The following is a 27,955-nucleotide window of genomic DNA, read 5'->3' on the forward strand; positions in this document are numbered from 1 at the left end:
GAAATTTGAAGTTCAGTTCTATTTCAGATTCAGCAGATTCTAATTCAGCATCAAATATCTGCCGATAGTTGATTGAAATAAAGATACAGTAATGTGAGTACAGTTTGCCAATGAAGGCTCTCTCTGTCTGTCTGTCTGTCTGTCTGTCTCTCTCTATCTCTCTCTCTCTCTCTCTCTCTCTCTCTCTCTCTCTCTCTCTCTGTGTATGTGTGTGTGTGATACTAACTGTGAATGTTTTCAGGGACTGTCCTGTGAAGTGGCTCAAGTCTTACTCTCATTACTGTCCAGAGGATCCCTGAACACCAGCAGCAGGCAGCAGCAGGAATCACATCCACATGTGGTGATATACAGAATTGCATGAAGAACTGAATCATTAAAAACTCTCCTTGCATTATGCATTATTTTTATATGACTTGTTAGATGTGGTTGTATCATGTATTACATAAAGATGTTCTGTACACATATCTGACATCAGATTTGTAATCATAATTTCTAATTCCAAAATAAGCGTTGCAAAATAAATGAAGCCAACATTCATGGGTGTTCTGTCTTCAACCTGATTTGACCCATTCATGAACTGATACCTCTCTTCAGTCAGTAGGTTAGACATGTCACATCATCTCTCATAATTCCTCTCTACAATGAACAGAAAACATCTTCCTACACTTTTATATCAGTGATCTTGGCTATAACAAGGGGTCAGCAACCCCCCTTTCCCACACAACAATAACTCATGTAAAGATTTCAAAGGTAACTGCATTATTACCGTGCAGTGTTATATGAGATGACACGTGATGCTGAAACACAACACTGGATGCATTATGAAAGTGGTTTATTCAGTAACAAAACAAAGCATCATACCAAAATGTCTTTAAAGTATCAGTCTGATGATATTCTATGTTTTTGTCAGCAAGTCCCACGAAAAGACCCAGGCCCTTCTGTTAGTCTGTTTCTCAATATTTCCTCACCTCTCTACCCTGGCTGTGACATTCAGTTCCTACTGAAGATGCACATTTTCTAAAAAAGGCTCAATAAATTCCAAAAAAGCTGGTCTCTGTAGTTTTTATCAAAAGAAAAAAAAAAATCATTAAACAAGAAGAATAGTCCCATTGTCGGAGATTGCTTTCAGTGGTGGATTAATTCATGTTTGGTGCTCTAGTGAAGAGAAGCAGGATGTGCATGTGGGATTGAGTTAAAAAATTGGACCCAGTATTTTGTATTTAATTTTGTTTAATTTAATGTATGTTTATTGTCATGCATATCACGGATTTGTATTTAATCTGACCTCACTCCATTTGACCTCAATATTTGTGAAGTATTAACTATGAATAGAAGGTGAGTGTTTGATTGTTTTGTTTTACTTTACGCGACAGTTGGAACTCCGGGCCACCTGGTGGCAGTAGTGTGCTCTTTGCCGCTACCCCCGCCCACCTCCTTGCTGGTGCGCAAGAACAACACGGAAGTAGCTGCAATGGTTTGCTTTGCGTTCGTATGTGTTCCTGTCATGCTTTTGTGTTTTAGTCGTCTGTGTATTTAAGTAATGATGTCCGTCACAGTGTGAATGACACGGTGAACCAACTGCTGACAGACCGTAGCTAGTTGCTGCTATTAAAGCCACAGACTTTAGAGGAAGAGGAATGGCAGACGAAACTCCTTTCCAGTTTTTACATAACGAAGTGATACAGTACATTTACAAGTCAGATGAAAACGGAGAGACGGTAAGAAAGTGATTATCACGTAATTAGTTTTCTTTTCTGCAGTTGTTCCTGAACAGTCGGTTATCGTTAACCATGTTTGCTCATTATTTCTTTGTCATAAGGAGAACGGAAGGAATATCACCAAACTGGAGAATATGGGTTTCAGAGTCGGCCAAGGGCTGATAGAGAGGTAACAAGCTAACTGCTACTATTATGTATACTGTGTAGAAGTAGAATATATATGAGATGTACTGGTCAGGGTAAATAGAAATGCTTTGGACCTTCATTGAAACCTTTTGGGGCAAAGGTGAGCAGACACAGATCTTCATCATTTAATATAATATAATTGATTTCTTTCGCGTATTTTCAGGTTTTAAAGGATTAAAAAAAAAAAAAAAAACAGTAGTAGACAGCTACAATTTCAACATATTTGTAATACATTAAGCACAATGCAACCCAAAAAATGTCAAAGTATTAATCCATTCCTTACAGAATCATTTCTATGTTGTTCTGTATTTTTCATTGTCAAGAAATCTCATGTGCAGAGCCAAAACAACACTGAATGTATCCACTAACAAGTGTTTTTTGTGTTTCAAAGCCTGATATGTGCTCTCTCTCTTTGTCATACAGCATCATTGTTGTCCAATAACTATCAAAAACTCATCCATGATTTGCATTGATGCATACGGTGACATGTTCCCTCATTACCACGAAACCACAATCACTATAGTTCATTTTGACTCAGTCCCACACACATCATCCCGCTGCCCCAACTACTCACTAGAGGACTGTTTCTTCCTGTGTGAGGAGCTTTTGTTTGAAACTGCAGTGACCAACGGGAAATGGGTCTTTTATAATATTGAACTGTATATGAAGGATTAATCTGCAAAAACAAATCTATGCTTTTTATTTATTATCCTAAATCTTTTTATGCATGTGTTTTTCCTTTGTGTACAAGGAATTTCAATGGAAAGGGTGTTGGCTTGTTTTGAGAGTATATCTCGTTGTTTTCATTCTCATAAATTATGTTTTTAGATAGATAGATAGAGTGCTTTATTGATCCTCGAAGGGAAATTGCACTGTTGCACTGCAATTCACATATCTCAAAACAAGCATAACTAACATTAAGCTGACCTGAGGTAGGTAAGAAAAATGCTATTTTAAAAATATATACAAATGTGCCTTTAAACTACTGTGCTAGATAAACAAAAAAGAATAAACATAAATAGATGGTAAGATGGCGCACTCAACTGAATGTCAACAAAACAGGTGTTGGTTTGTTGTGAGAATATATTACAAATTGTTTTAATTCTCATAAATCCTGTTTTTGTGAACTCTAAGGAAAGACGATCAAACTGCTGTTGGTTTATTCATTTTAGAATTTTTATTTATGATGTCTACCTGTTTTTGCAAATTAACTCTTCATTACAGTGTATGTAGCCACAGATCATAAAGCATTGCCAGACAAACTAATACACAGGGCTTCTTGCAAGAACCAGTTGTACAAATAATGTCAAGCTTGTGGCCTTCATGTGAACAGCATTTCCTTTTATTTAGACTGACAAAAGACACATCACGTTTCAAGGATGAGCTGGACATCATGAAGTTCATCTGTAAAGACTTTTGGACTTGTGTGTTCAAGAAGCAAATTGACAACCTTCGAACCAATCACCAGGTAACACAGAGCTCTCTGTCATTTGCTTTCATTCAACATGTCATACATAGCACATATCAAAGACAACATATCAAATGTTGAAACTGAGAAATGTATTTGTTTTTGGAAACAATATCCTCATTTAGAATTTGATGGCAGCAACATGTTTCCAAAAAGTTGGGACACTGGCAACAAAAGACTGGATAAGTTGTGAAATGCTAATCTCTGTACGCAAGGGATAAAGCCGAAAACCTACATTACATGGCTGTGATCTTCAGCTGAGCAGCTGAAATCATACATCAACAAGAATGGGAAAACTTTCCACTTTCAAAATTACAGCAATTGGTCTCCTCAGTTCCCAAACACTTACAGTGTTGTTAAAAGAAAAAGTGATGCAACAGAGTGGTAAACATGACCCTGTCCAAACATTTTTGAAACATGTTGCTGGCGTCAAACTCTAAATGAGGATAGAATTTTCAAAAACAAGGAAATTTCTGTCAGCATTTGATATTTGTCAACATTTTCTGTTTCTATTTACATTTTACACAGCATCTCAATTTGTGTTGGAAACAGGGTTGTTTCTTTATATATACACCTGTGTGTGTGTATAAAATTAGTGTTATTATATCTGTCAGTGCTGATGGTGTTGTCATGTGTTTCAGGGTATCTATGTTCTCCAGGATAACAAGTTTCGATTACTGGTTCAGCTGTCAGCTGGAAAACAGTATCTGGAGCAAGCCCCAAAGGTTCTCTGCCTTGATTTTGCTAGACTGCATGACTATGTAGTTATCTGTTCTTTAAGGTTGTCTTTCCTCTCTGACAATCTGTCTTTTTTGTGACACAGCTGATTCCAGACCAGCAGGGTTTCATATGGCTCCAGACTCAGATTCAAAGATCAGAACTTTAAAACTATCAACATTGCACGATGTAGGTTAAATGACTGGTTTTTATTAAGTTCCCTTTGTTACTTGCACTTGCAAGGATGTTGTAATCACAGTTGTGTCCCCCCAAACCAACTCTTTCACTACTGAGCATGCTGAAACATGTATCACAGTAATGATGGTATTTCAGAATCCATGTTGTGGCAGAATGTGACACCAGTGACAAAACCAAACCCACCCTTTGTGTCCTGTATTTTTTTGTGTGGTGTAGAGGATTATCAATGTGAAGAACTTGTGTCAGGAAGGTTTGGACATGCTTGTGGACAGTTTTTTCTTCTCCAGCATGAAGAAAACGAGTTCAGAGGCAGTTTAAATAACTAAGACACGCTTCATCTGATTCATTGATACCACTGGCTGTTGTATTTTGTGCTTTATAGTTCATTCAGTCGCAGTGCTGTCCAGGTATCCTTACTTATCACATGACACAGATGACTGTTTGTCTCTCTCTCTCCAGTATCTGGCTTTCACCTGTGGTCTGGTGAGAGGAGCACTGTCCAGCCTTGGAGTGAAGAGTATTGTGACTGCTGAGGTGTCCATCATGCCTGCATGTAAGACAAGAACTCACTCGGAGAATTTTTTCTTGATCCTGAAAACAGCAGTTTCACAAAAAAATGTAACTCTACAATAGCTTTCAACCACAGCTCTCTGTCATCATTGGTGAATTGAGTTTCCCGAAACAAATGACATGTTTCCAGTGCATGGTACAGCTTGATTCATCTCACTAATTTTTGGTTTTCTATTATCAAAGATTTAGTACCTGGTACCAAATATTTTTTTTTTACTATCACTCCCAAGCAAGCTGAGCCCATACTACAACAGTAGAGTGAAAACACTGATAAGTCAGAGGTAGTCTTCACTAGTATGTCACTTGTGTGATCCGGACATCCTGCATACTGACCGCAAATTGCGACAGCAATTTTTTAATCACTCAAACCAGATTTTTTTTTAAAAAAAAAAGAAGCAAAAATGGCATTGTGGTCAATTAATGAAGTGGATATAATCCTCTGGTTGGTTGCAGAATCTCAAAAGGAAAGGATATTTTCAATTGTTTCTGTGTGTTTGTGTCTTATTGAAGATGATCTCACAGCAGTTTCACCCGGCATCACTATTAGGATCAGCTAAGAATCCTGCCAATGTTGAGGCGGTATCAACTTTAGTGAAAAATGAAATCAAGAAAAGTACCGTGCAAAGTAGAGTGAAAACACAATTTAACTTCTTCCACTGATGAATGCCTTGTGATGCAGTTGAAAGCTCTATGAGAAAAGATATCAAGTGAACTTCAAGTTGAAAAATTTTTGTTAATCATTTGTCATTGTTTTGTAGAGATCCCAGAAACTAGTTGAGAGGAAAAGAAAAGGTTTTTTCCCTCTACAGCAACTGTGTAGTTTTCATAAAGGAGTTCATTCGTGCTGTGAGAGAGCAAGAGACTGAACTTGTAAGTGGGTGTCTTAGCCAAAAGCAGTAAGTAATTAAGTAATCTATGCACAGTAATCTATGGGAGTACAAATGAGTGTTTTTTTCCTCCATGACACCTCCTGGGCTTCGCAGTTTTGCTTTCACACAGTTTAACTTTTTTAAGGTTCTGTGAAATTGTGATTTTCAAATGAATTTATAAGCATACTAAAGCTACCTTTATATATCACCAAAACTCATTGTATATATCCATTAGGTCTGACAAAACCTATCGATTGCATTTCCTGCCTGATAAATCATTTGCAAAGCAATTTATTTTTACATTTGTGTTTGCTAGATTGCAGTCTTCTTCTTCCCTGACTTTTTTGGTGCCTTCCAGTTGATTGTGGCATGTTATTGCCACATGCTGATCAGTGGAAAAGTGTGGCACCAATGGCAGGAATGTGTCTTTATGCATGTGTCCTGTTGCTTTACTCTGTCATCATTTTTTAGGCTGGAGTTTGTACTGTTGTATATGACTGTGGAAGCCAGATTTTTGTTTAAAAGAAACATATTTAAGCAGAAGGAAATACGAGTTTGGTTTTATGTCTTGATTAAGAATAAAGTGTGGGCTAACACATGCTTTCTTCTCTTTCTGTCTTTTATATCTCTGCAGGTAAATTCCAAGTCATGATCCAGAAAATGTAGTCATCAGCTAGCATTCATTCTGCACTCTTTTTTGCCTTCATATATACTTGCTTTTGTCATGAAAGGGAAATGGAAGCAATCTTCATCAGTAAAATATACTTGTCTCTACACTTTGGGGATTGCAGTGATGATTGGCAAAAGTTTTATGTAGACTCATGGCTGGGGGAGTACAGAGTTTTTTGTAACCATTCTTCCTGGCCACTGGTACTCTTGGTCTGAGGCTTGATGCTGGAGTGGACAAGATAGGTGGGGGGTCACTGTAGATCTGGATTGCCTTTTTGGTTATGGATTGAGAAAATAAGTCCTGGAGTTGGAGGTGTCTATACCATAAGACAATGTTAAATGTGAGAATACTCTCAGTTAGTGATTTGAAGACCATGGACATGGTGTGCTGGCTGGTGTTAAAGCTTCTTAGTTTCCTGAGAAGATTGACGCAATTGCTTTCTTAAGATAACTTTATTAATCCCCAACTTGGGAAATTTACAGACAGCAAGCAATAGTAGCAGTCAGGGAATAAAAAATGCACTACCTCTACTACCTGCTCTCCTATTGCCTCCAAGACACAGCTCCTTGGTCTTGGTGACACTAAGATCTAAGAAGCTGTCTTCAAAACACAAGGCATGGCTGCTGATGTACTGGCAGTAGGAGATACTGTTCATTTCCTGTAGGCAGGCGACCAGGGCCCTATCATCGGCGTACTAAATTGGAGAGAGAGAAGGAATAAGGGATATTGAGGACAGCATTAAAGATAGTACACATCCCTGATTGACACCTGTGTTCAGGAACTTACAATCAGAAAAGATGCAGACATGCTGAGGTTGTGTCCAGAATGCTCTGATCCAAAGGACCAGACAGCTACTAACTTTCAGTAGGCTTGGCAGTAGGCAGGACACTGGTGCTTCAAGAGGAGGTAGGGCTGGACTATTTTAAAAGCAGATAAAAAATCCAAAAATGAGTATGGACGTGTGACTGTTTGCTTGGTCTAGGTGACAGTGAAATTTATCCAAGATAACTGCATCTTCAGCGTCACGATTAGCTCAGTAGACAAAATGCATGGGGGCCATAAACTCACATGTTTGAAATTAGAGTTCTTTACACATTAGACGCTCCATACATTTGCCAAGTAGAGGTGTAAGAGCGATGGGTCTGAAGTCATTACGAGATCTGATTTGTGGTTTTTGTTTTTTGAGCCTTGTGTGGGGGTTGTGCCTTTGAAACACAGATGACCTTGCTCTTCTGAAGGATCATAGGGCATGGGGTCATTCCACTCAAACAGCCTCACACTCATCACTGACATCTCCAGTTCAATGTGCTCTACAAAAAAAAAGAAAAAAGCCTCTTGGACCATAAAAGTTGGGACGTACCCTTTAAACCAGAACCTTTGCTTGACTAATTCTCTGATTTTTTATTTATTTATTTATTTTTTTTGGATAAATCACCTACACTGCTCTGATTAAAGATACATTGTCTGATTGTCAGTGGGCAGAGATGACCTTTTGAAGTGCTTTTACAAAATTTGACTATGTAAAAATTGGACAAAAGAATTGTCTTTACAAATACACATTTTACGCAGAGATTCTCCAGCATCTTTCCTCAGGCCCAGTGATTTGAAGTCTGCAGGCACAGTAGGGTGAGAACAAACAGCCACTGCTTCGGCGTCCACAAACTACAGCTTTGCTCAGCTGATGCATCGTCTCCAATCATCAGAGCCTCCAGTGCCTTCACTCCAGAAAGAACTGAAAGTCTTCCTCCTGTGAAGAGTGACGGCTCAGGAGCTCAAATACATCAAGGCTGGAAATATTACAGGATGTATTTTTGACTTATGACCTACATACATTGCTACATGTGTCAGTCACCCAATAAAGTCACCCAATAAAGTGTGTGTGTGTGTGTATGTATGTATGTATGTATGTATATATGTATGTGTATATATATATATATATATGAGAGCTTTGAGACAGAACCCAAACAGTAAAGTTGTGGTCCATAAACCAAAATAATGAGGTAGAAAGGGCTAACAAGCTCAGTAAAGCTGAGTTGGTGACAGTTCTCTAGTGTGTTCATCACTGCAACTAACACCTTTCACATTATCAATAATCATTTATCAATTTTCAATTTTAGACCATTTTGTCGAATACATCTTTCTCTGTTTTCATCTCCACCAACTCTTTAGATTTTTTGTTGATAATGATGTTTCATCATCTTCAAAATATGTCATAGTACCACCACTTCTGCAGAGTTCATAACATTCTGGTAAGAATGCAGTGTGTGTGACAGAACTGCAGTTCAAGCTATTAATACTGCTGTTTAAACTGATAAGCCTATTCAGCTTTCCATTATTGTTAATAATACTTAATATCCATTCTTTACATACATGTATTGAAAATTGTCAGCTGATGACTCACTCCAGGGACCATATTCATAAAACATGTAAGACCTATGGCCTAATTCCAATTCAATTTTATTTATAAAATATAAATAAAATCTATAAAATTTCCATATAGAGCTGGTACAGACCAAACAGACCCAACAGTGGACAGAAGTGCAAGGCTCGACTTGACTCACTTTTGGTACTAAGTACTTTTCTCAGTTGTGTTTCCACTGCATCCAGTGTTCGTAGATTCTTAGCTGATCGTTATACCGATAATGGGTGAAACTCCTGTGACATCATCTTCAACTGACACAAACACAGGAACAATGGAGGATATTGAGGGAATGGTGTTCTTGATTCTCAATATATGGCCGTTTGTCACACCAATGACACAAACTCGAGAATTTGGGAAATGCTACATCAGAGTGCAGATGACAACTCTGGTTGTTCCATGTTGTGCAAATGATGATTCCCTACCAATCAATGGTCTGCAGTGTTTTCTCACCTTTTAGTATGGGCTCAGCACACTTGGAGCCTCAAAGTGATACCAAAAAATGTACCAGGTTCCAGGAACTGCCCACAACTTTTCCCTATGGAAATCCCAAAGCAAGTCAAGTCAAGTTTAGGGGAACCATACTATACAGTGACAATGAGGCATAAAAGTAGTTCCTAACTGCCTGAGTTAGGAGAAACTAAAAATAAGAAATCTGACATTTCAATTATTGTTATAATGGTTGTATTGTAAGGTTGTCCAAGGGATATTTTTCTGTCTGAAGAAAATGCAATCAACACTTAGCACTTACTAAACACTTAAATAGTTGTTACATAATGTGAATTTTATTCAACATATTATCTTATAACTTTGCTCTTTATTGTGAATGGACAACATGTTTCCATAGTTCCCTGGTAGATTTGAATCTGGAAAAACTTGATCACTCAGTTGTGATTTTTCTCTTTCTAGGTCACACTGTAGGCACTTAAAGGTTTAGGAGGACACTACCACACCGTCCATTAAACAAACAAGACTTAGCAAACATTTATACAGTGAACATTTACAGTAAATCAATTTTACTTTGCTTGTACTAGTTACTTAGCAGAAGATTTCAGAGATCCCTGTATAAAGAGATTTGGACTACTGGTATATAATAAAAAGAATAAGAATACGAATAATAGCCTATACGCTAATAATAAGGTACAAGTTCAGATTAATCACATTAACCTCAGCGAGAGAGCATCCCATGACACTAATCACACATGACAACTGACCCACCAGCAAAAAAAACCTGCCATTTTCTTGTAATACTCCCCAGTTATGGTGACAAGTTGAATTCTTGTGTTCATGAGGTAAAGTATGGTTTACCAGCTATCCTCATCACCTTGTAAGTGTTGAGTGCTGGGGAATCAAACCCTGGTGACACACCTTTCTTGTTGAAGGGGTAAAAGTTGAAGAGCTGTCTGTCCTGTGCCTCCAGGGAGACTGAGGCACTGTTTACCTTCAATATGCAAGGGTATGGCCTCTCAAACATCACCCTGAACACCCTGTCCTGCAGGTAATCCAGCCTAATAGTTCGGTAGTTGGATGGAAAATTTGTGTCCATCTGTGGTCCAAACTGCTGCATGACCAACACGCTGTCTGAGTCCACCTTAATCTCATAGAAAGTCATATTTCTGTAAGTGAAAAAACCCACATACGGAGCTGGGTTGGGCGGTGGTCTGAGAGTTTGTCGAGCATCCCTAAAAGCGCTTTCCACTGCAGGGAGGAGATAACTGTAGGCCTGACTTACAAGGTCCTGGTCTGCAGGCCGAACCCCAGCCATCAGGACCACCAGTCCCAGCTTAAGCCGTGGCACTAGGGAGAGGGTGGCTGCATAACCGTCCAGGTCCCCATCCTTCCTCACCACATCATAGCCGAACTGCTCATTAATTTCCCACGGTGTGCCTGTGGAGTTGGCAAAATAGCTGCTCTGGCATCGGAAGACAGGGTTAAGCATGGTGTTTAGGGTGTCCTCACGGAGCAGAGTCCTGCTGTAACTGCCCAGAAGAGCCATCATAAGCTTGGCCATGTCAGCTGCTGTGGAATACATCTGGCCAGCAGGTCGGTACCAGCTGAGGTTGTAGAGGGGAGCCACCTGGCCATTGCTGTACACACCCACAGCCATTTGCCTCTGAATGGCTGGAGTGAAGTTAAAACCAGTGTCCTCCATGCTAAGCTGCTCCAGGACATTGTCAGACACCCAGGTCTCAAAATGTGAGCCAGCCACCTTCTTGGCCAAGATGTTGGCCAATAAGGAAAAAGCAACATTGCTGTAGTGACATCTGAATGAAAAGAGACAGTAATGCCACAGATGTTTGCAAGTCCTCTCAGGACAAAATTATCACAGGCTCTAAAAATATACAGTTCATCAGCTCCATTTTCATTTCAGACGATATAAATGCATGGATTGTTAAAAATAAAACAACACAGGAAGGAACTACAATCTTACTTGGTGCCTGGATCTGCCACAAGGACATCATCCTGTAACATATCAAGGGCTGCCTCTGTATCTCCACTCCAAAGGAGGTTAGTTGACCTTAATCTTCTGGGTAACCCTATTAAAACAGAAGAAAACCTCAATGAGTAAAACTGGATAGATCCGTGGGTTGTTCATGAATTCATAAATGCATTGGCTGCTTTAACTAAGTAACTATGCTTCGTAATTATACATAAAAACATTTAACAGATATCAGTGTAAGAACTTCTTCCACCTCTTAATTAAGGCCACGAGGTGAAGCCTCGAGCCCTATTGTTATCCTGTGTATTTTTTTCTTTTTATTCTTCCTCTTCCGTGTCAAATTTCGATTCGCTACGTGTCCTACAGCTTTGAGAGCACCCAGGCGAATCATATATCAAAATGTGTGTCTTGATCGGGATCGGCGTGCTATTACCTTTTACCTTTACTGCGAAAAATTTCCCATAAGGAATGAATGGGAGGAGGTCAAAAAACTAACAAATCATTGGACTTTTTCTACTTCCTACTGCTCCGGCATACTTTCACCTAGAGACTCCATTTAAACTTTAAACTATAGACACAAAGTATTGTGTATTGGTGTATTATTCCACATTTTGATATGTCATGTAGTTTCTGATCAATCACTGTTCAATGACCATGATTGGTTCGAGGCCGGGCCGAAACAGTGTGCCTTTGTGAATTTCCCCGTGGGGATGAATAAAGTATCTATCTATCTATCTATCTATCTATCTATCTATCTATCTATCCATCCATCCAGCGTAACATCCCCGCCCCCCTCCTCCCTGCCTCCTCTTGCCTTCTGCCTCCCTCTCCGTCTTCTGTTCCCTACTCGATGCAGTTGGCGCTTAAAAAGGTAAACTGTGTGTAGCAAAGCCCCGAGCCCTATTATTATACTGCGTGTATTTAAGGCCAGGAGGTGAAGCTTTGAGCCCTATTGTTATCCTGCGTGTTTTTTCTTTTTATTATTATTAGGCACATTACCCAGGCACATGATACACCAAAATGTGCGGCTAGATCGGACTGGGTGTGCTATTATTTATCTCCACACGAAATTTTTCCATTCAAAGTGATGGGGACGAGGCGAAAAAAGTGAAAAAATTCCACCTTTTTCAAAGGAATACTGCATACGTTCACCTAGAGACGCCATTCCAACTTTAAAAAGTAGACACAAGTCTGTGTATTGGTGTATTATTCCACGTTTTGATAGGTTGTATAGTTTTTGATCAATTGCTGTTCAATGACCATGATCAATTTTGGAGAAATTTTGAGATTATAATGGGTGTGTATTGCACGGAATGTTCCTGTTAGAGTGCGTGATGTCATTGGTCAGAGTGGCAGAGAGCCTAAAAAAACTCCAGATTTTTTGTCTTTCCACACTCCTCCCAGCCACAATTTACACTCTAGACACATGACTTTTTCAACATTTGTAGACAAATTTGTTCTGTCTCTCACAATGTGCTCAAAAAATCAGAGAGACTTACAAAATTTGAATTAGCAGCCTCTAAGAGTGCGGCCACATCTGTCTCTGCTCCTCATTGACTCCAATACAAAGATTTTTTGAGAGAAACAGAACGGACCCCTGTTTTAAACTCGCAAGTGTCTGCAAAATATTTTGTGTAGAATCACCAAAAGCACACCAAAGCTTTCAGGAAGTCCTTACAGCGATGATGGTCTGTTTTTTTCTGATAGGAACTACCGTTCTCTCAGGGTAAGCCCAAATGTGAGAGCAGTGCAGAGGCAGAAAATGGGTTCTTTTTCTCCGCTTTTCTGTCTGCCCCTGTCTGTCTGCCTGGGGGTGCCCCTTTCATCAATGGCAACCAGCTCAAGTTGCCATGACAACCTCTGAGCCTCAGTACTTCTCTGAGCACTCCTCTCCCACACACCCAAACACACATATGAAGCTTCATGTGATTACAGATACGCACACACAGAGACACACACAAACGCCAACACACATGTAACCAGGGTTAAAATCCTCAAATGTGGCCCAGTAGACCTCTATAGCATTTACAAGGATCTCATGCAGTGTTGTCTGTGGTGATTACTAACACAAACACAAACACAAACACACACAGCTGAGATGTGTGTGTTTCTGTGGGGAAATTGTTTAGTTATTATTCATCTTCCGTACAAATTTCGATTTGCTACTCGTCAAAAACGATAGCAAGCACCCAGGCACATGATACACCAAAACGTGCGGCTCGATCGGACTAGGTGTGCCATCATTTATCTCCACAGAATACGCGTTTTTTGCATCATAAGACTCATTGTAAGACTAATCTCGCAGCACCAGCCACCAGTGTCGCACCGCCACATGTGTCACATGGGGTGAAAGCTGCAGCTGTTAATAGTGTGGACTGAATGGACAGCAACAAAGCATTAAAGTAGCAATGGGGAAATGCTGTCCCCTCAATGCTATTGTAAACCATGGATAGATAATAATTCAAAATTGAATATGAAGATGAAATCTGACGCATAGTTACAATAATTGCTGTCTGTGGTTCTATATTGGCTGTGTCAATAATTCGGAAAAATAATAGCTCGCAGCAACATATGGAAAAAAAGAACTATGAACTAATTCATTTTTAGGACAGTGAACGTAGTTCACAAATTTGGAATTTTGAATTATGAACTAGTTCATTTTAAAATTTGTGAACTGAACTTTGAACTAGTTCATGTAGAAAGTGAACTTTCCCAGCACTGGCTGCTTGTATATAACATCACAATGTTACTAGTATTAACTGTTTGAAATGTCTGAAGAATCTCATCATAATGTACACACTCCGGCAGTAGCCCCCGTGGCCCTTTCAAAATTTCCCCAGGGGAAATTGTCTAGTATTACCATTAATCTATTAATGTGTATTAGAACAGTGCATGAAATCCCGACAGACTTTACAGGGTGATAAGGTGCTTGTGCTAATAGTTAACACCAGCATTCCAAAAGTGGCTGCTCTATGGATGCACCCGAAGAGCTCAGTGCATACACTATATACTGTATGAACTGTAGTAAAGTTTCTGTAAGTATTTCAATGGCATTAATGTGGCTCACCTTCTGGACAGGATCAGTCACAAAGCAGCTGTTATCAGTCAGTTATACTATATATGTGAAACACATTTTTGTTCTGTAGGTGTGAATTTAAATCTGTTCTGTCAATATTCTTTTACAAAAAATAGGTGGGTTAAATCCCCATGAAGACTTTTTAGCCATGCTAGCAGTGGCTCAAGGGATGGCAGTGTTGGTCAGTCAGTCAAACAATCAATTTGGTGTGAAACATCTCAAGTTGGATGGATAGCAATGACATTTGGTACAGACATTAAAGTGGACTTTGATTGCATTTTACCAAGCGCTAGCATTCAACCTTAATTGTGTGTTACCATTTGAATCTGTGTTCAGATAGACAATCCTCCACAGGACTTTCCACTCTCTTAATCCTTCCTTTTCATGCTTAGAGCACAGAGGTGATTAGCTCCATCTCTGGACACAGTTCCGTGTAATTATAGCTCCTCTGTTCATGTAAGGCCAAGTTAGCTAAGGTGCTGTAGTGAGTGGTAGAGATGTGTCTTTAAAAGGAATTACAAAGTGTTCAGCATGAAAGTCTAGATCTCCGTTTTGACGAATGTGATTTCCTCACAAAATGCTGCTGAGCTATTTGACTGTGATGTAATGAGATATCAAGTGAAACCACCAGTTACACAATGTAACAGCTTTGTCACTTAAACAACAACCAGTCCGAACCCTAACCCTGGGTTCTTTCTTTAATGTGTATCCATTGACAAGCTGTTGTGATGTGAGTATCACTGTTTACAGCTTCCCTGAATTTGCAGGATTAAACCTTAAGACAAAATCAAGACCTTTCCAACATCAAAAACTGACAACTGACAAATCATCACTGAATTCCTTCTTTTGCACAACATAAACAAAGATGTCCATTGTTGTTATCATTTGTTCAGAGTCTGCTGCTGACCGTATTTACTCCTGATCTACTTCCTCCACTACTGCTACCTGCATGTGCATGGTCACTTCTTGTGGATGTGCAGTGTTAATTTCTGCGGACAAGCAACACTCCACAGCTCAGAATCTAAGGTATTATTTAGGTTACGTTGGGTGTTTCTGCACCTCACATTTTATGTCCGATGCAGCATTTGGTGCAAATGCAAAAAAGTCTCCCACAAGTACAATGGACTTTCATGAGGCAAACTGGTGTCTACATCCCATCATAGACCAGCAGTAATGTTGTTGTGTTTTTAACCTTAACCGCGACCGTTCAGCGTCTGAAACCCCTTAGTGACAGAGGAATTGGGGCAGCTGCACCCGACACTTTTTGAAACAGACAATCTTACCCGTTTAACAAAGTGATTGATGTGTGGACCTATCGAAGTAGGAGGTACTCTCTCAAACTGTTTTTTCATTAGTTGATGTAGCTCTACACATCAAATCATATTTTTGATGTTTTTTCCAAAGCTTTTGGCCAAATAATCAGAATTGCTGTTTCACTTTTCATTTTGTTTTTTGGTCATGTTAGCTAATTTGTCAGCCAGTGACATTTCTGCCCTGACAATGTCATTTTGAATCGACGCAGAAATCTGCAGTTACCAGGAGCAGTGAAAAGTAAATGTAGTGTTTTCCTTGTTATTTCCTTCCATCCTCGTTGCATTTTTGTATTAATTTTTCCTGCTGCTATTTTTTCCCATGAATATAGTTGGGTAGCTGGCTAACAATGATGTAAGATGACATCCTGATTCTTATAATCCTGCCTGCCAAGCTCTGATTAGTCACCCATTTCTCTACTGGGAGAACATTGTACCTATTCTGATCACTAAAAACATCAGAGATGCTGGCGGTGATTCCGAGGTCTGGAAGCAGGTTACACAGCACTTTGATCTGGGATCTGATTTGTTTGTTCCTTTGACGTAGATTACAAATTTTTTCTCACTGGACTTTGGTCCATTTCTTGAATCATCCTTAAATTTTCCAAAATTGTAAGTCCATCTCTTGAAACAATTTGTACAAACAGCACCACACAATGGATTACCTGCAAAAGCCTGTAACTTGATCAAAATCCTTAGTTTATCCCTCAAAGGAAAAAAATTAGAAGTGTAAACATAGGAAACACAGTGCAGGAAATTATAGTGCAGTCTTTCGATAACTCCTAATGTTCCTGTGTGTTGGGCCACAGATTCTCATCCACATCACAACAGATATCTTCCCTTGCAATTCAGCACATAAAGAACCTTTTGGAACGTTTTCTTCAGCTTCTGCAGGCATATGCCATAATGACCTCCCATGCTGTATCCACTATTTTAGAGAACTGGTTGATCTAATGCTTCACAAATTCCCCTATGAATGTCAAGATTCACCTGAGAGCATTTAATCAATTTAGGACTCATTCACAAAAGAAGTCTAATACAAATGTATAGAAAACACTTGGTTCAATTATTTGCCGACTGATCAGCAGAGAACCAGTATAATACATTTTGATCATCATAAGTAATTAATAATGGTGGAAACAACAGACAATTGTATATAATCATTTGTATGAGTGTGCCAATTGCTTTTTGGATGTGTATGTGACTAGATGATGTGGAGGTTGAACAGGTAATTTTGACGATTTCAATTCTGAGCTGTGAAATTTACTACAATGACAAAGAAAAACTGTAATCAAAGATGGCCTTCATGACATTTTAACAGATTTTGGGGTTACCAGAGAGCTGGCTAGCCACCCTGCGCAGGGTGAGTGCTGGAGAGCGAATGCCAACGGTCCTCACTGGTGGGGAAGCTGGCCCATCACTTTTCCCCAGTGGGTTCTTGATGGTGAAGTTGTCAGCGTACTTCTCCAAAGGGTCGTCCAGAGAATCTATCAGACCGTCCTCCCAAAGCTTGTAAAGCATCAGTGTAGGGAAGATCTTAGAGAGGCTTGCAATTCTGTAGTCAAAGTGATTAAAATGAATACAAGACACGCTTATTGGTTAAATAAATGTCTCTTGGTTTGATAATACATAGTAGTCCCACTGCTGCTACACAGATCAGATTTAAGCACTTCATTAAGTGAGTGGCTCACTCTCATTGATAACAGGTCTTATATGTAGCTTTCTAATCATAACCCCTACAGCTAATAAAAGAAGTGTGATCCTCAAATCAAATGCAGCGACCAATAGAAGAATTTGATTGCAGGTTATCTCATGTGTGGCAATGATTATTGTTCAGGTTGCGCTACTAAGATTAAGGACTGACTGAGCAGCTTTTAGGACTGGTGATACGAATAATTAAGCCTTTGGCATCTAGAAAATCACCACTTCCCTTTCATCATATGTCATATGTCATATTTTATGTTTATCTCTTCCAAGCCAGCTCTACACACCGCATGACTGTAAATCTCACCTGTACACTGTGTACTCATTTGGTGCAGATGAGGAGGGGTCACTTATGTTCTTCTTCCCAAAGTTTCCATTCCACAGAATAGAGTCATTTAAAACCACGATGGCTGATATGGCTGGCAAGTTGGTGGTGTGAACGCTCAACCTCAGGAGTACATCAATCTGTTCAGAGAAATTGCAGTAAGACTAACAATAGCTATATCCAGAATCCACACTTCAATATGAATTTTGAAAGTTAGTTGAAGGAAATTCACTTTTTCTAAGGCTGCCCTCAACAATGCGATGGGATGATTGAGGGGCACAGGCTCAGGGAAGTGAGGGCACATCTCCTCTACTGTCACTTTTTTTACAACGATTTCTGTGGAAAAGGGGAAAAAATGCAGTCTCATTATGTATGAAACATGCAGACACAACAAACATGTTTGCAAGATTTGAGCTCTGTTATACCTAAACAAAAGCCAGGTTTCTGGATATTTAAATGCAACATACACTATAAATTAGACAGCCTTGGAGTTGTTAAAATGTGTATTTCACAACTTGCGTGGCTGATGGACTTCACTCTCAATTTTTTTTGACTCATACCCACATGGGAAGTGGAACAAAATTCCTGCCCCAATGTGTAAATAAATTTAGTTTTTTCTACTTCCAACAACATTGGAGAAAAGTTGAATTGAAAATTAATTGGAATTACATATCCACAACATGAACAAGAATTCTGTATTTGACATGTTTTTTTTTTTTTTTTTTTCTGTTGTCTTGCTACCCTGAATCTTGATCTCATCATTAATAATGGATCATTTAACTTAATGTTAATCTCATAGAAGTTAAATTTGCGGTGTAACATCAGCAAAGGGGATAATGTAATATTAAGAAGCATCAATAAAAAAGCAAGATATGACACAGAAGTTAATAATATAATGCACAAAACAATGCAGCGGTTGAGTAGACATTATTGCACATAGAGTGATAATGCACATTTTAGTATACACTGATATTGTAGTGAATTTGTCAGCTTTGGTGTGTGCTTAGCCATCACCCTCTGTCCTCCCACCACCTCCACCCAAGTGGGGAGGATGTGGTTTCTCCGCATTTGCCTGCATTTGCCCATCCTGGAAAGTCCTTCCTCCGCAGCAGACCAGGAGTGGTGAGCTGCCACCCTCTGGTGATCTTCTTGCATGTTTTTAGTGGGGGGTTTTTATGGAGAATACCCCAGGTGAACATGGGGAGGACATGCAAACCCCACACAGAAAGGCCCCTTACCTCGAGGCACTGAAGGCAAGGCGGAGGACACGCCCCCGGTGCCCACAGCGGGAATTGAACCCCGGACCTTACCACCTTATCACCGTGTCACCGTGCCACCTAAATACACCGTGCCACCTAGATACATTCTGCTCTGGCCATTTGTAGTTAGTTCAGAATGCAGCTGCCGGGAAAAGTGAACTAACTTACAAGAACTACTCCCAAATTATTTCCGTTCTTGCTTTCCTCCATTTGCCTCTTGCAAAACTTCAGAATAAACTACAAGATCCTGTTAATTACATATCAGGCTCTGCATGACCTTGCCCCCAGTTACATTTTTTATCTTCTACTTCTCATTCTGCGACTTGTGCAGCGGCATCTTTAATTGGAATACTCTTGTTTAGTTACTCTTTCTTCACAAAATCCAATTTATTAAAATGTAGATGCTCTCCACATTTGCCAATCAAGTAGGCACCCCATGCAATGAGTCCAGGTGCAACAGTTTGACTATTAGACAGTTTGGCATACTGCTCCCCATATCTAGATTACAATGTAAAAATAATTGCAAGTTTGAAATACAAACAGACACAAAACTACCAAGACTCATCTTCACATAATCCTTAAATACTGAAAAAGGACATTTTTCAATGGATTATTTATTTGATGGATAATATGGATACTGAACCTTTAATAATAAATGATCAGCATGACCCTAAAAGTGAGAAAAAATGCCTGTCCAGTTGGATGGCTTGCTAATTGTGGAGACATGCATCAAACTCTGCTAGGCCTTTTACTGGTACCCATCTGTACTAATACATTACTAATACAGCACATTATAAAACAGTCTTACATTAAGACTGAATTCTACAGTTTTGTAATATATCTGCACTGAATTAAATAGTACATAATATTAAGGTGTTCAAAACATAATCAACTAAGTAGTGGTTGTGCAGAGTAAAGAATACATTTTCTTGTTATGAAAATCCAGCTTGTAAGCATACACTAGTCATAAAACACACACACATTGTGCTGTCCACTAGTAAGTGGTGGCGATCCAACCAGATTAGATAATTACCGACCAATTTCTAAACTATCAGTGATAGCCAAAATCTTAGAATCTATTGTCAGTGAACAACTGAAGGAGTTTTTGGTTAGCCCAAATATTTTGTCTATATTTCAGTCTGGTTTTAGATAGAATCATAGTACAGTAACTGCTACTATGAAAGTTCTAAATGACATAATCTGCGCCCTAGATAGTAGAAAATCATGTGCCACAATATTTATAGATCTAACAAAAGCTTTTGATACTGTCGATCATGACATTCTTTTATCACATTTGGTTAGAATTGGTCAATCTGAAACAGCAATAGACTGGATAAGGAATTACTTAAATAACGGACACCAAAGGGTACACATTAAGGGTTACCTTTCAGATGAGCTTATCGTTGAAACTGGTGTTCTACAGGGGTCCATTTTGGGGCCCTAGTTATTCACGATATATATAAATAATCTTAGTGATAACCTGTAGATGCAAACATTCATTTATATGCAGATGACACCATAATTTATTGTTCCGCATCTGTGTATCTCAAAGCTGCAGGAAGCGTTTGAAATAGTCCAGCGTAATCTCCTTTCTCTAAAACTAGTTTTAAATGATAAGAAAACAAAGTAAATGATTTTTTCTAAGAAACGTAATCATGGATCCTCTCTACCATCCCTTTATACTCTGCAGGGGAGACAAATAGAATTGGTCTCCTCGTATAAATACTTAGGTTTCGTGTTGGAGGAGGCCACTTTTTTTTATCTGTTCTAGACTATGGAGATGTCTTTTACAGACATACCACCAAGGCTCTTTTGCAGTCCCTAGACTCTGTTTATCACTCTGCTCTAAGATTTATAACCAGGGTTCTAAATTAACACCCGCCAACCCGCCAAATGCGGGTTAAAATTCATATTGGCGGGTGTAAATAAAAACTTACTAGCCAATTTGGCCGGTAATGCATTAGGCAATCATGTCAGTCAGAGCCGTTCTACAGTTCTTGGTCATTTGTCCCCCGGACAGTCCGTCCTACATTTCCCATGAACACTGTCGTAATGCTACGTGATGACGTACAAGACGCCCATTGGCTGTGCGCAGGCACACTACAGTTTGTAGTGCAACCGGCGCGAGAAACCACGGAAACGCAAACACAAAGAAGAAGAGGAAGAATGAACGGCGGCGTATAAACTGTAAAAGAGGAGACTGAGCTAGCTAAAAGTAAAAAGTAAAGTTAAACTAAATGCTGCGGTGGTTGGGACAGACGTCTGGGGGCGAGAAGAGGAAGGAGGCAGGGGATGAGAATGTCGACAAAGCGTGCGAAACGAAGAAAAGAAAGTTTAACGCTAAATGGCTGACAGGTCGTGAATGGCTTGTGTTTGATCACGAAAATGCCGTCATGTTTTGTAAGGATTGCCGCATGTACACGAAAGAAAAAAACAAGACGAATAATTTTGTGGTGGGGACTAATAATTTAAAGTCGAGGCAGTAAAGGACCATGAGAGTGCCCGAAGTCATCAGGAGAGCCTAAGGAGTCTGCAATACTGACTGCTGCACTATTTGTGTTTTCTAGTTGTACATACATAGTTCAGTTTATTACCAATGCAATTTTTTGCAAGTGTTTAAGTCATGGCTGTTACTTATATATATTTCTTATTAAAGAAGGAAAGCAGAAACACTTTAAGTTGAAAGGAAAAATACATTTTATTAGGAATGTAATGATACTAAATACTGGAAAAATGTCTTTTAGAAAATAATAAATCTGACAGCATTTGTTGTTTGTATAAATTAAATGTTTGCACTTTCTGTGTATATTTTGTTTCATGTGTTGTACTTTCTGTGCATTTTTCATGCCAATAATGTAAATAAAATGATCAAATGCATTCAGTGGCACTCATAATCTCTCTTATTTTCACCGGGAAAAAATTTGGCTAGTGGAAATTCTGATTGGCTGGTAACTTTAGAAGGTCACCAGCCACATTGGCTGGTGATCAAAAAAGTTAATTTAGAACCCTGTTTATAACCCATGCTAATCACTCCACTCATCACTGCACACTGTATGAAATGGTTGGTTGGCTCTCACTTCATCTAAGAAGACACAAGCATTAGCTAATGCTTGTGTACAAGGCTCTAGTTGGCCAGCTTCCTTGGTATATAAATAGTCTTTTAACCTTTAATAGTCAGGAGTATAACCTGCTTTCAAGTAGGTATATTCTGGAATGATGTTCAGAAATCACTCAAACTCACAGCTTTCATATCACCTACTGATTTTAAATCGTATCTCAAAAATAGATTTCAAATTGTCTGCTCCTGTTTTTAATTCCTGATCTTATTTTTTGTTTGTATTTATTACCTTGTCTGTCCTAATTATGTTAATTGTGTGCTGCTATCTTGGCCAGGGCTCACTTGCAAAAGCTTAGCTTTTTATCCCTGGTTAAATAAAGGTGAAATAAAATTTAAAAAAGTGCTGTAATATGTAAACCTACATTAATTTTCCCAGGGGTACAAGGTTTACCATGCTTTATTAGTGACTCACTTATTGCATCAGGCACAACATATTTGACATAGTCAGACAGTACACCCTGAATGCTGACCTGTCCCTAAGACAAATTCATATTTATGTCACGTACAAAACATGGACAACTAAAGACAATGACTGTTGTCATTTTATCCAGGATCATCCATTACTGCTCAGCTACACCCTCCTCCATCCTCCTGTCTCAGCAGGATTTAAAGTCTGCTTTAACGTGGCTGGTAATCCTGCTGCTACTATTTCCATCTTTGTGTAATCCTGCTGCAGCTCCAGCAAATGAGCAATTACACCAAAGAGGCTAAGGAAAGCCTATGTCCGAAAGTAGTTCCAGGTTGGAAAGTCATACTGAATGTCTGTAAAAGCCTATTTGTTGTGGTTCTGAGGGTATACCTCTGTGTTGGCTTAATAAATTTTACCTGTCTTCAGCTTTGGCATCCTGTACTGCCATATGAAGCAGCAGGTCATGACCACGGAGAGCAGAAAGAAGACAACCATGCCCAGCATGGTCCATTTCACCTTCATCTTGCTTCTTGGATGGTATGGGTTGCAAATACAGACTATGATAAAAAACATATTAATGTTTGTGAACATATTAAAGAATGAGTGTACCTTAACATGAATCAGTAACCTCACAGACATGTTTTTCCACAACATTTGACAGACGTTTTTCTTTTTTCTGTTGACTTGCAATATGTTTGGTTCACCACAAAAGGAAACAATTTTAATGAAAATGGCTTTCACAAACAGCAACAGGACAAATAATCTAACTTACCAAAGAGAGGAAACACAAGACTTAGGTGTCACCCATTATCTTTGTGTCATTGTTCTTCAGAAAGCAAAAATCCACAATTTAATTATCTGCAAGGTCCACGGGGAGAAGCCAGCAGGACTACATGAACTCAGCTCTACTGCTCCTGAGCATTCACTGGCTACAGACCACTACCTAGATGCACTTAATCCTGACTGTGATCCCTGGCTCCAAAGGAAGGAAGGGCTGATTCTATTCCCACTCCACCGTGACATCATAATCTGCTGGGAGATTCAACTGTACAGCTAAATGTAAGGAGCACTATAGAAGGGAAACCTGCTTAGCACTCATCCTCAGCAGTCACATCATCTCACATCCTTTGGGGTTAATTCCACAAACACATCATTCATCCACGGCTGGATGCTATACAACATACTGGTTGCAATACAACCTGTACATACAGTCTGTAAATACTATTTACAATTTTATTTTTTAGGACGGCGTTTCTTTTTATCCCACTCTTTTGTATATACTTGTTATTTTAATTTTTGCACTTGTTACACTACTCTACCCAGTTTATTGATGCTGCTGTAATTTGGAATTTCCCCTTGCGGGATGAACAAAGGAATATTGAATTGGATTGAATTGAATGCTCTTCATCACCGTATCAGAGGGTAGGGTTAAGTATCTTTTGGAAATGAATGAAGATTTACCATATATGAATGAGCACATGTCTGATGGTAGTGAAACAATTTTTTGTAAAATGTTTAAGAGCATTTGAAAGGAAGGCATGATGCAGAGCTGAGATCTGCAAAGAAACCTTTTCTCAAAAGCACTCATTTTGACTGCTTAAGAATAGTTCATGTATGTAATTATGGTCAGGCACATCAGCTATTACTGTTGAAGAATTGTGCATCAGCACTGCACTGCAACAATCTCTTTTAAGCTGAAGTAATATTTTTATGGTCCAGAAATTCCACATATTAGCTTTCATAAATCTTTCATCTAGAAGCTTTCAACTTTCCATGACCTTAACTGGGGAAAAGAACTTACTCTGGTGTCATTATATGACCAAAGTACACCGCTCAAAAATTAATAACTTAATGATCACAGTATATCACCAAGTCAGTTAAACTTAGGGGATATCAATCTCATCATTAAGGAAGCACAAGTGATTGTGCCTCAATTACACCTACTTTGGTGCAAATGAAAGTGACAATAGGTGCAATGGAGAGGCAAAAGCAATACAACTTCCGAAAAAGTAATGGTTTTGCATGTGGTGGCCACAAACAATTGCTCTGTCCTTATCCTTTCTTACTTGTTCTTCTCTAGTTTTGAGTTCTGTTAGTGTCTTTGTCACTACTGGAGCCCAATCAGGTTGCACAGGTAGTCCAGCTCCTCCAGGATGGCACATCCTGATAGATTGATACCTTTTTTAACTGCATTTTAGATATCAAGTCATAGATGGCAGGGAATTTCCTACAGCTCAACCAGGACAAAACAGAGGTTTTAGCTATAGGTCCTGAAGGCCAGACTGAGAAACCTTTACCAAAACTACAAGATTTTAAACCAACACAATCTGTAAAAAACCATGGGCGTGATTTTTGACTCTGAACTGACTTTTATCCCACATATCAAAAATATAACAAAAATAGGCTTTTATCATCTTAAGAACATAGCCAGAGTCCACCCGTTTCTCTCTCAGGCCAGCACAGGGGTGCTAATACATGCTTTTATTTCCTGTCGTTTAGATTACTGTAATGCTCTGCTCTCTGGTCTTCCCAAAAAGAGTATTGCAAACCTCCAATTACTTCAAAACTCAGCTGCACACATGCTGACGAAGACCAGAGGACAGACCCACATTACACCAGTTTTACAGTCGCTGCATTGGCTCCCTGTCCGCTTCAGGGTCGATTTTAAGGTTCTTTTACTTGTTTCTAAATGTCTTAAGGGGCTTGTGCCCTTTTACTTATCTGACCTGCTTTTACTGTATCAACCCTCGTGGACCCCGAGGTTCTCCAGCACTGGCCTGTTATCCATACCAAAAGCAAGAACAAAAACCCACGGTGAGGCAACACTTAGCCACTATGCCCCACACCTGTGGAACAGCCTGCTGGAGAGCCTCAGGACTGCAGAGACTGTTGATATTTCTAAAAGAAGGTTAAAGACACACCTCTTTAATCTGGCTTTTAACTGACCTTTTAATTCTTCTTATGTTCTTATCTAGTTTTATCTTTACGTTGATACCTTTCATTTTGCTGTTTTATATTTTGTATTATTTTATCCAATTTTTTCCTATCGCTTTTTTTTTTATTTTTTTATTTTAATTCCAGTGTTTCCTCAGGGGGGTCCTCCACACTGAGAGCTGTGTCTGGTCTGCTGCTGGGGGTGCTGTCCTCGGGTCCCTTTGGCCTGGCTGGTGGGGGGGCTCCCCACCTTGGTGTGGGGGTCTGCCTGTCTGTCAGGGTCGGGTAGGCCGGGTGCCAGCCCCCCTCATAGTCTGTGACGACTCCTCTCAGTGTGGACAGCCCCCAGTGGCGTTTTCCCTAATCCTCAGTGCCTTGCCATGTCTCGGTACTCTCACAACTGTCTATGGTGAGTGTGTGTGTGTGTGTGTGTGTGTGTGTGTGTGTGTATGAATGTAGTTGAGGGTGTGTGTTATCACATACGGAGGGTGGGGGAGGGGTGGGTTTTAACTTTTCTGTTTTCATTTATATTGTTTTTAACTGTTGTAAAGCACTTTGTGTTGCATTTTAATATGCTGTATAAATGCTATATAAATCAGAGATGTTCACAAGTCTTTTTTTGCAAGTCCAAGTCAAGTCTCAAGTCTTTGGTCACGAGTCCAAGTCAAGTCTCAAGTCTTTGTGGGGTGAGACTTGGTCAAGTCTCAAGTCTTTCTGGGGTGAGACTTGGTCAAGTCTCAAGTCTTTGGTCACGAGTCCAAGTCAAGTCTCAAGTCTCTAAAAAATAAATCTCTCATGTCTCTTCTTGTTTTAATGAGCCTTCTATCATCTGCTGCTATTCGGTCTACTAAGAATACTGCACAGCTATATCTAAGAAATTCAAAGCATCTACTGTATTATTCTTCCTCCTTTATCTATTAGCGTAAAGTATCAGTACTGATTAGTTGTTTGTTATATGATCACTTTAAACAGGGTACTGCAATGCAATATGAAGAAAACACACAATGAATGCGTGAGGCCGCGAGCCGCGCACCCGATGCGTAATATGGTTACCATGGTTACCATGTCAAAAAGGAGGGAATGACATTAAGCTCGTCAGACGTTTCAGAGTTTCCCCAATGTTAATACGCCAAAAAGAAAAGAAAAAGAAAAGAAAGGAAAAAGGAAAACACAATGATTGTTCACGAGTCCAAAAACTTGAGTCCAAGGCAAGTCTGAAGTTTCTCTGTGTGCGACTTAAGTGCGACTCGGGTCCAAGTTGCAAACTCAAGTCCCCATCTCTGATATAAATAAAGTTTGATTTGATTTGATCCATACGTACAGTCGCATGAAGGTTTGCTGTGTCTCCTAGCACAGTCTCAAGAGCATGTAGGAAATACCAGGAGACCGGCCATTACACAAGGAGAGCTGGCCAGGGCTATATAAGGGGATCAGCCTAGCAGCAGGACCAGGTATCTGCTCCTTTGTGTGAGGAGGAACAGGAGCAGCACTGCCAGAGCCCTACAAAACGACCAGGCTACTGGTGTGCATGTTTCTGACCAAACTGTCAGAAACAGACTGCATGAGGGTGGCATGAGGGCCCAACATCCTCTAGTGGGACCTATGCTCTGCAGCTTGATTGACATTCGCCAGAGAACACCGGAATTTGGCAGGTCAGCCACTCGCGCCCTGTTCTCTTCACGGATGAGAGCAGGTTCACACTGAGCACATGTGACAGACGTCAAAGAGTCTGGGGACACTGTTTAATATTATGCTGCCTGTAACATCATCCAGCCTGACCGGTTTGGCCTGACTGCTGTTAGGTACCTGGATGAAATCCTCAGAGCAATTGTCAGCCCTTATGTTGATGCAGTGGGCCCTGGGTTCCTCCTTGTGCAGGAAAATGCCTGGCCTCATGTGGCCACAGTGTGTAAGCAGTTCCTGGATGACTAAGGCATTGATGCCATTGACTGACTTTCACGTTCCCCTGACCTAAATCCAAATGAGCACCTATTGGACATTATGTATCGGTGCCTCCTACGCCGCCAAGTACCGCCACAGACTGTCCAGGAGCTCATCAATGCCCTGATCCAGGTCTGGGAGGAGATCCCCCAGGGCACCATCCGTCCACTCATCAGGACCATGCTCAGACATTGTCAGGAGTGCATACAGGCATGTGAAAGCCATACACACTACTGATGATTATGAGTTGCTGTGATGAAATTCATGCAAGTTGGATCAGCCTCTGAGTTCAGTTTTTTACTTTGATTTTCTTAGCTTATGGCTCCTTGTCAATTAGCCAGTCAAATGTTGGGTAACTTTTGAAAGTTAGCAAATCAGAAGAAAGACTATAAAAAAAAACAAAAACTGACACCTCCATCAGATCTGAATGTTCTCCTTGATCTTACTTGAGTAATCCTAGAGTCTCCTGGTCAATGACTTTGAATTCTTCCCATTGGATGGTGTGAGTGGTCTTGGTCTGATATTCACAGATGGCTCACACCATTTTTCTGGTGTTCACACAGTCTCTCACACAGGCTCCTCCACTAATATTTATGCTGAAAGACATGGTTTCAGTTGAGATGT

At 39.8% G+C, this 27,955-nt stretch overlaps 3 protein-coding genes across 8 annotated transcripts in view; 2 read left to right on the forward strand and 1 right to left on the reverse strand.

Annotated features, from left to right (window-relative positions):
- The window catches only part of foxp3b (forkhead box P3b), a 35,090-nt gene extending 34,523 nt beyond the window's left edge, over nucleotides 1-567 (forward strand). For all 5 annotated transcript variants that reach the window (XM_076740425.1, XM_076740424.1, XM_076740423.1 and 2 more), the window contains one exon: nucleotides 242-567. In XM_076740425.1, the coding sequence (XP_076596540.1) occupies nucleotides 242-299 (58 nt within the window). In that variant the 3' untranslated portion in view covers nucleotides 300-567. The remainder of the gene's footprint in view (nucleotides 1-241) is intronic.
- An 852-nt stretch (nucleotides 568-1,419) lies between these two features.
- On the forward strand, nucleotides 1,420-8,270 carry trappc6b (trafficking protein particle complex subunit 6B). Of its 2 annotated transcripts, XM_076741031.1 has the most exons (6): nucleotides 1,420-1,718; nucleotides 1,820-1,887; nucleotides 3,255-3,372; nucleotides 4,014-4,097; nucleotides 4,747-4,840; nucleotides 6,361-8,270. In XM_076741031.1, exons 1-6 carry the CDS (start codon nucleotides 1,638-1,640, stop codon nucleotides 6,390-6,392), a joined length of 477 nt encoding a protein of 158 aa, XP_076597146.1. In that variant the 5' UTR covers nucleotides 1,420-1,637; the 3' UTR covers nucleotides 6,393-8,270. The 2 variants fall into 2 exon arrangements, with proteins under 2 accessions (XP_076597146.1, XP_076597147.1); XM_076741032.1 differs by lacking the exon at nucleotides 4,014-4,097 and having other exon boundaries at nucleotides 1,441-1,718.
- A 1,220-nt stretch (nucleotides 8,271-9,490) lies between these two features.
- On the reverse strand, nucleotides 9,491-23,369 carry LOC143326954 (putative beta-lactamase-like 1). Its single transcript, XM_076741030.1, has 7 exons — nucleotides 23,229-23,369; nucleotides 22,873-23,013; nucleotides 17,903-18,006; nucleotides 17,653-17,810; nucleotides 16,976-17,196; nucleotides 11,247-11,352; nucleotides 9,491-11,079 (listed from the first exon to the last, which is right to left on the reverse strand). Exons 2-7 carry the CDS (start codon nucleotides 22,976-22,978, stop codon nucleotides 10,101-10,103), a joined length of 1,674 nt encoding a protein of 557 aa, XP_076597145.1. The 5' UTR covers nucleotides 22,979-23,013; nucleotides 23,229-23,369; the 3' UTR covers nucleotides 9,491-10,100.
- Between the last annotated feature and the right edge of the window lie 4,586 nt (nucleotides 23,370-27,955).

The sequence above is a fragment of the Chaetodon auriga genome, chromosome 10 (genome assembly GCF_051107435.1).
Source record: "Chaetodon auriga isolate fChaAug3 chromosome 10, fChaAug3.hap1, whole genome shotgun sequence".
NCBI lineage: Eukaryota > Metazoa > Chordata > Actinopteri > Chaetodontiformes > Chaetodontidae > Chaetodon > Chaetodon auriga.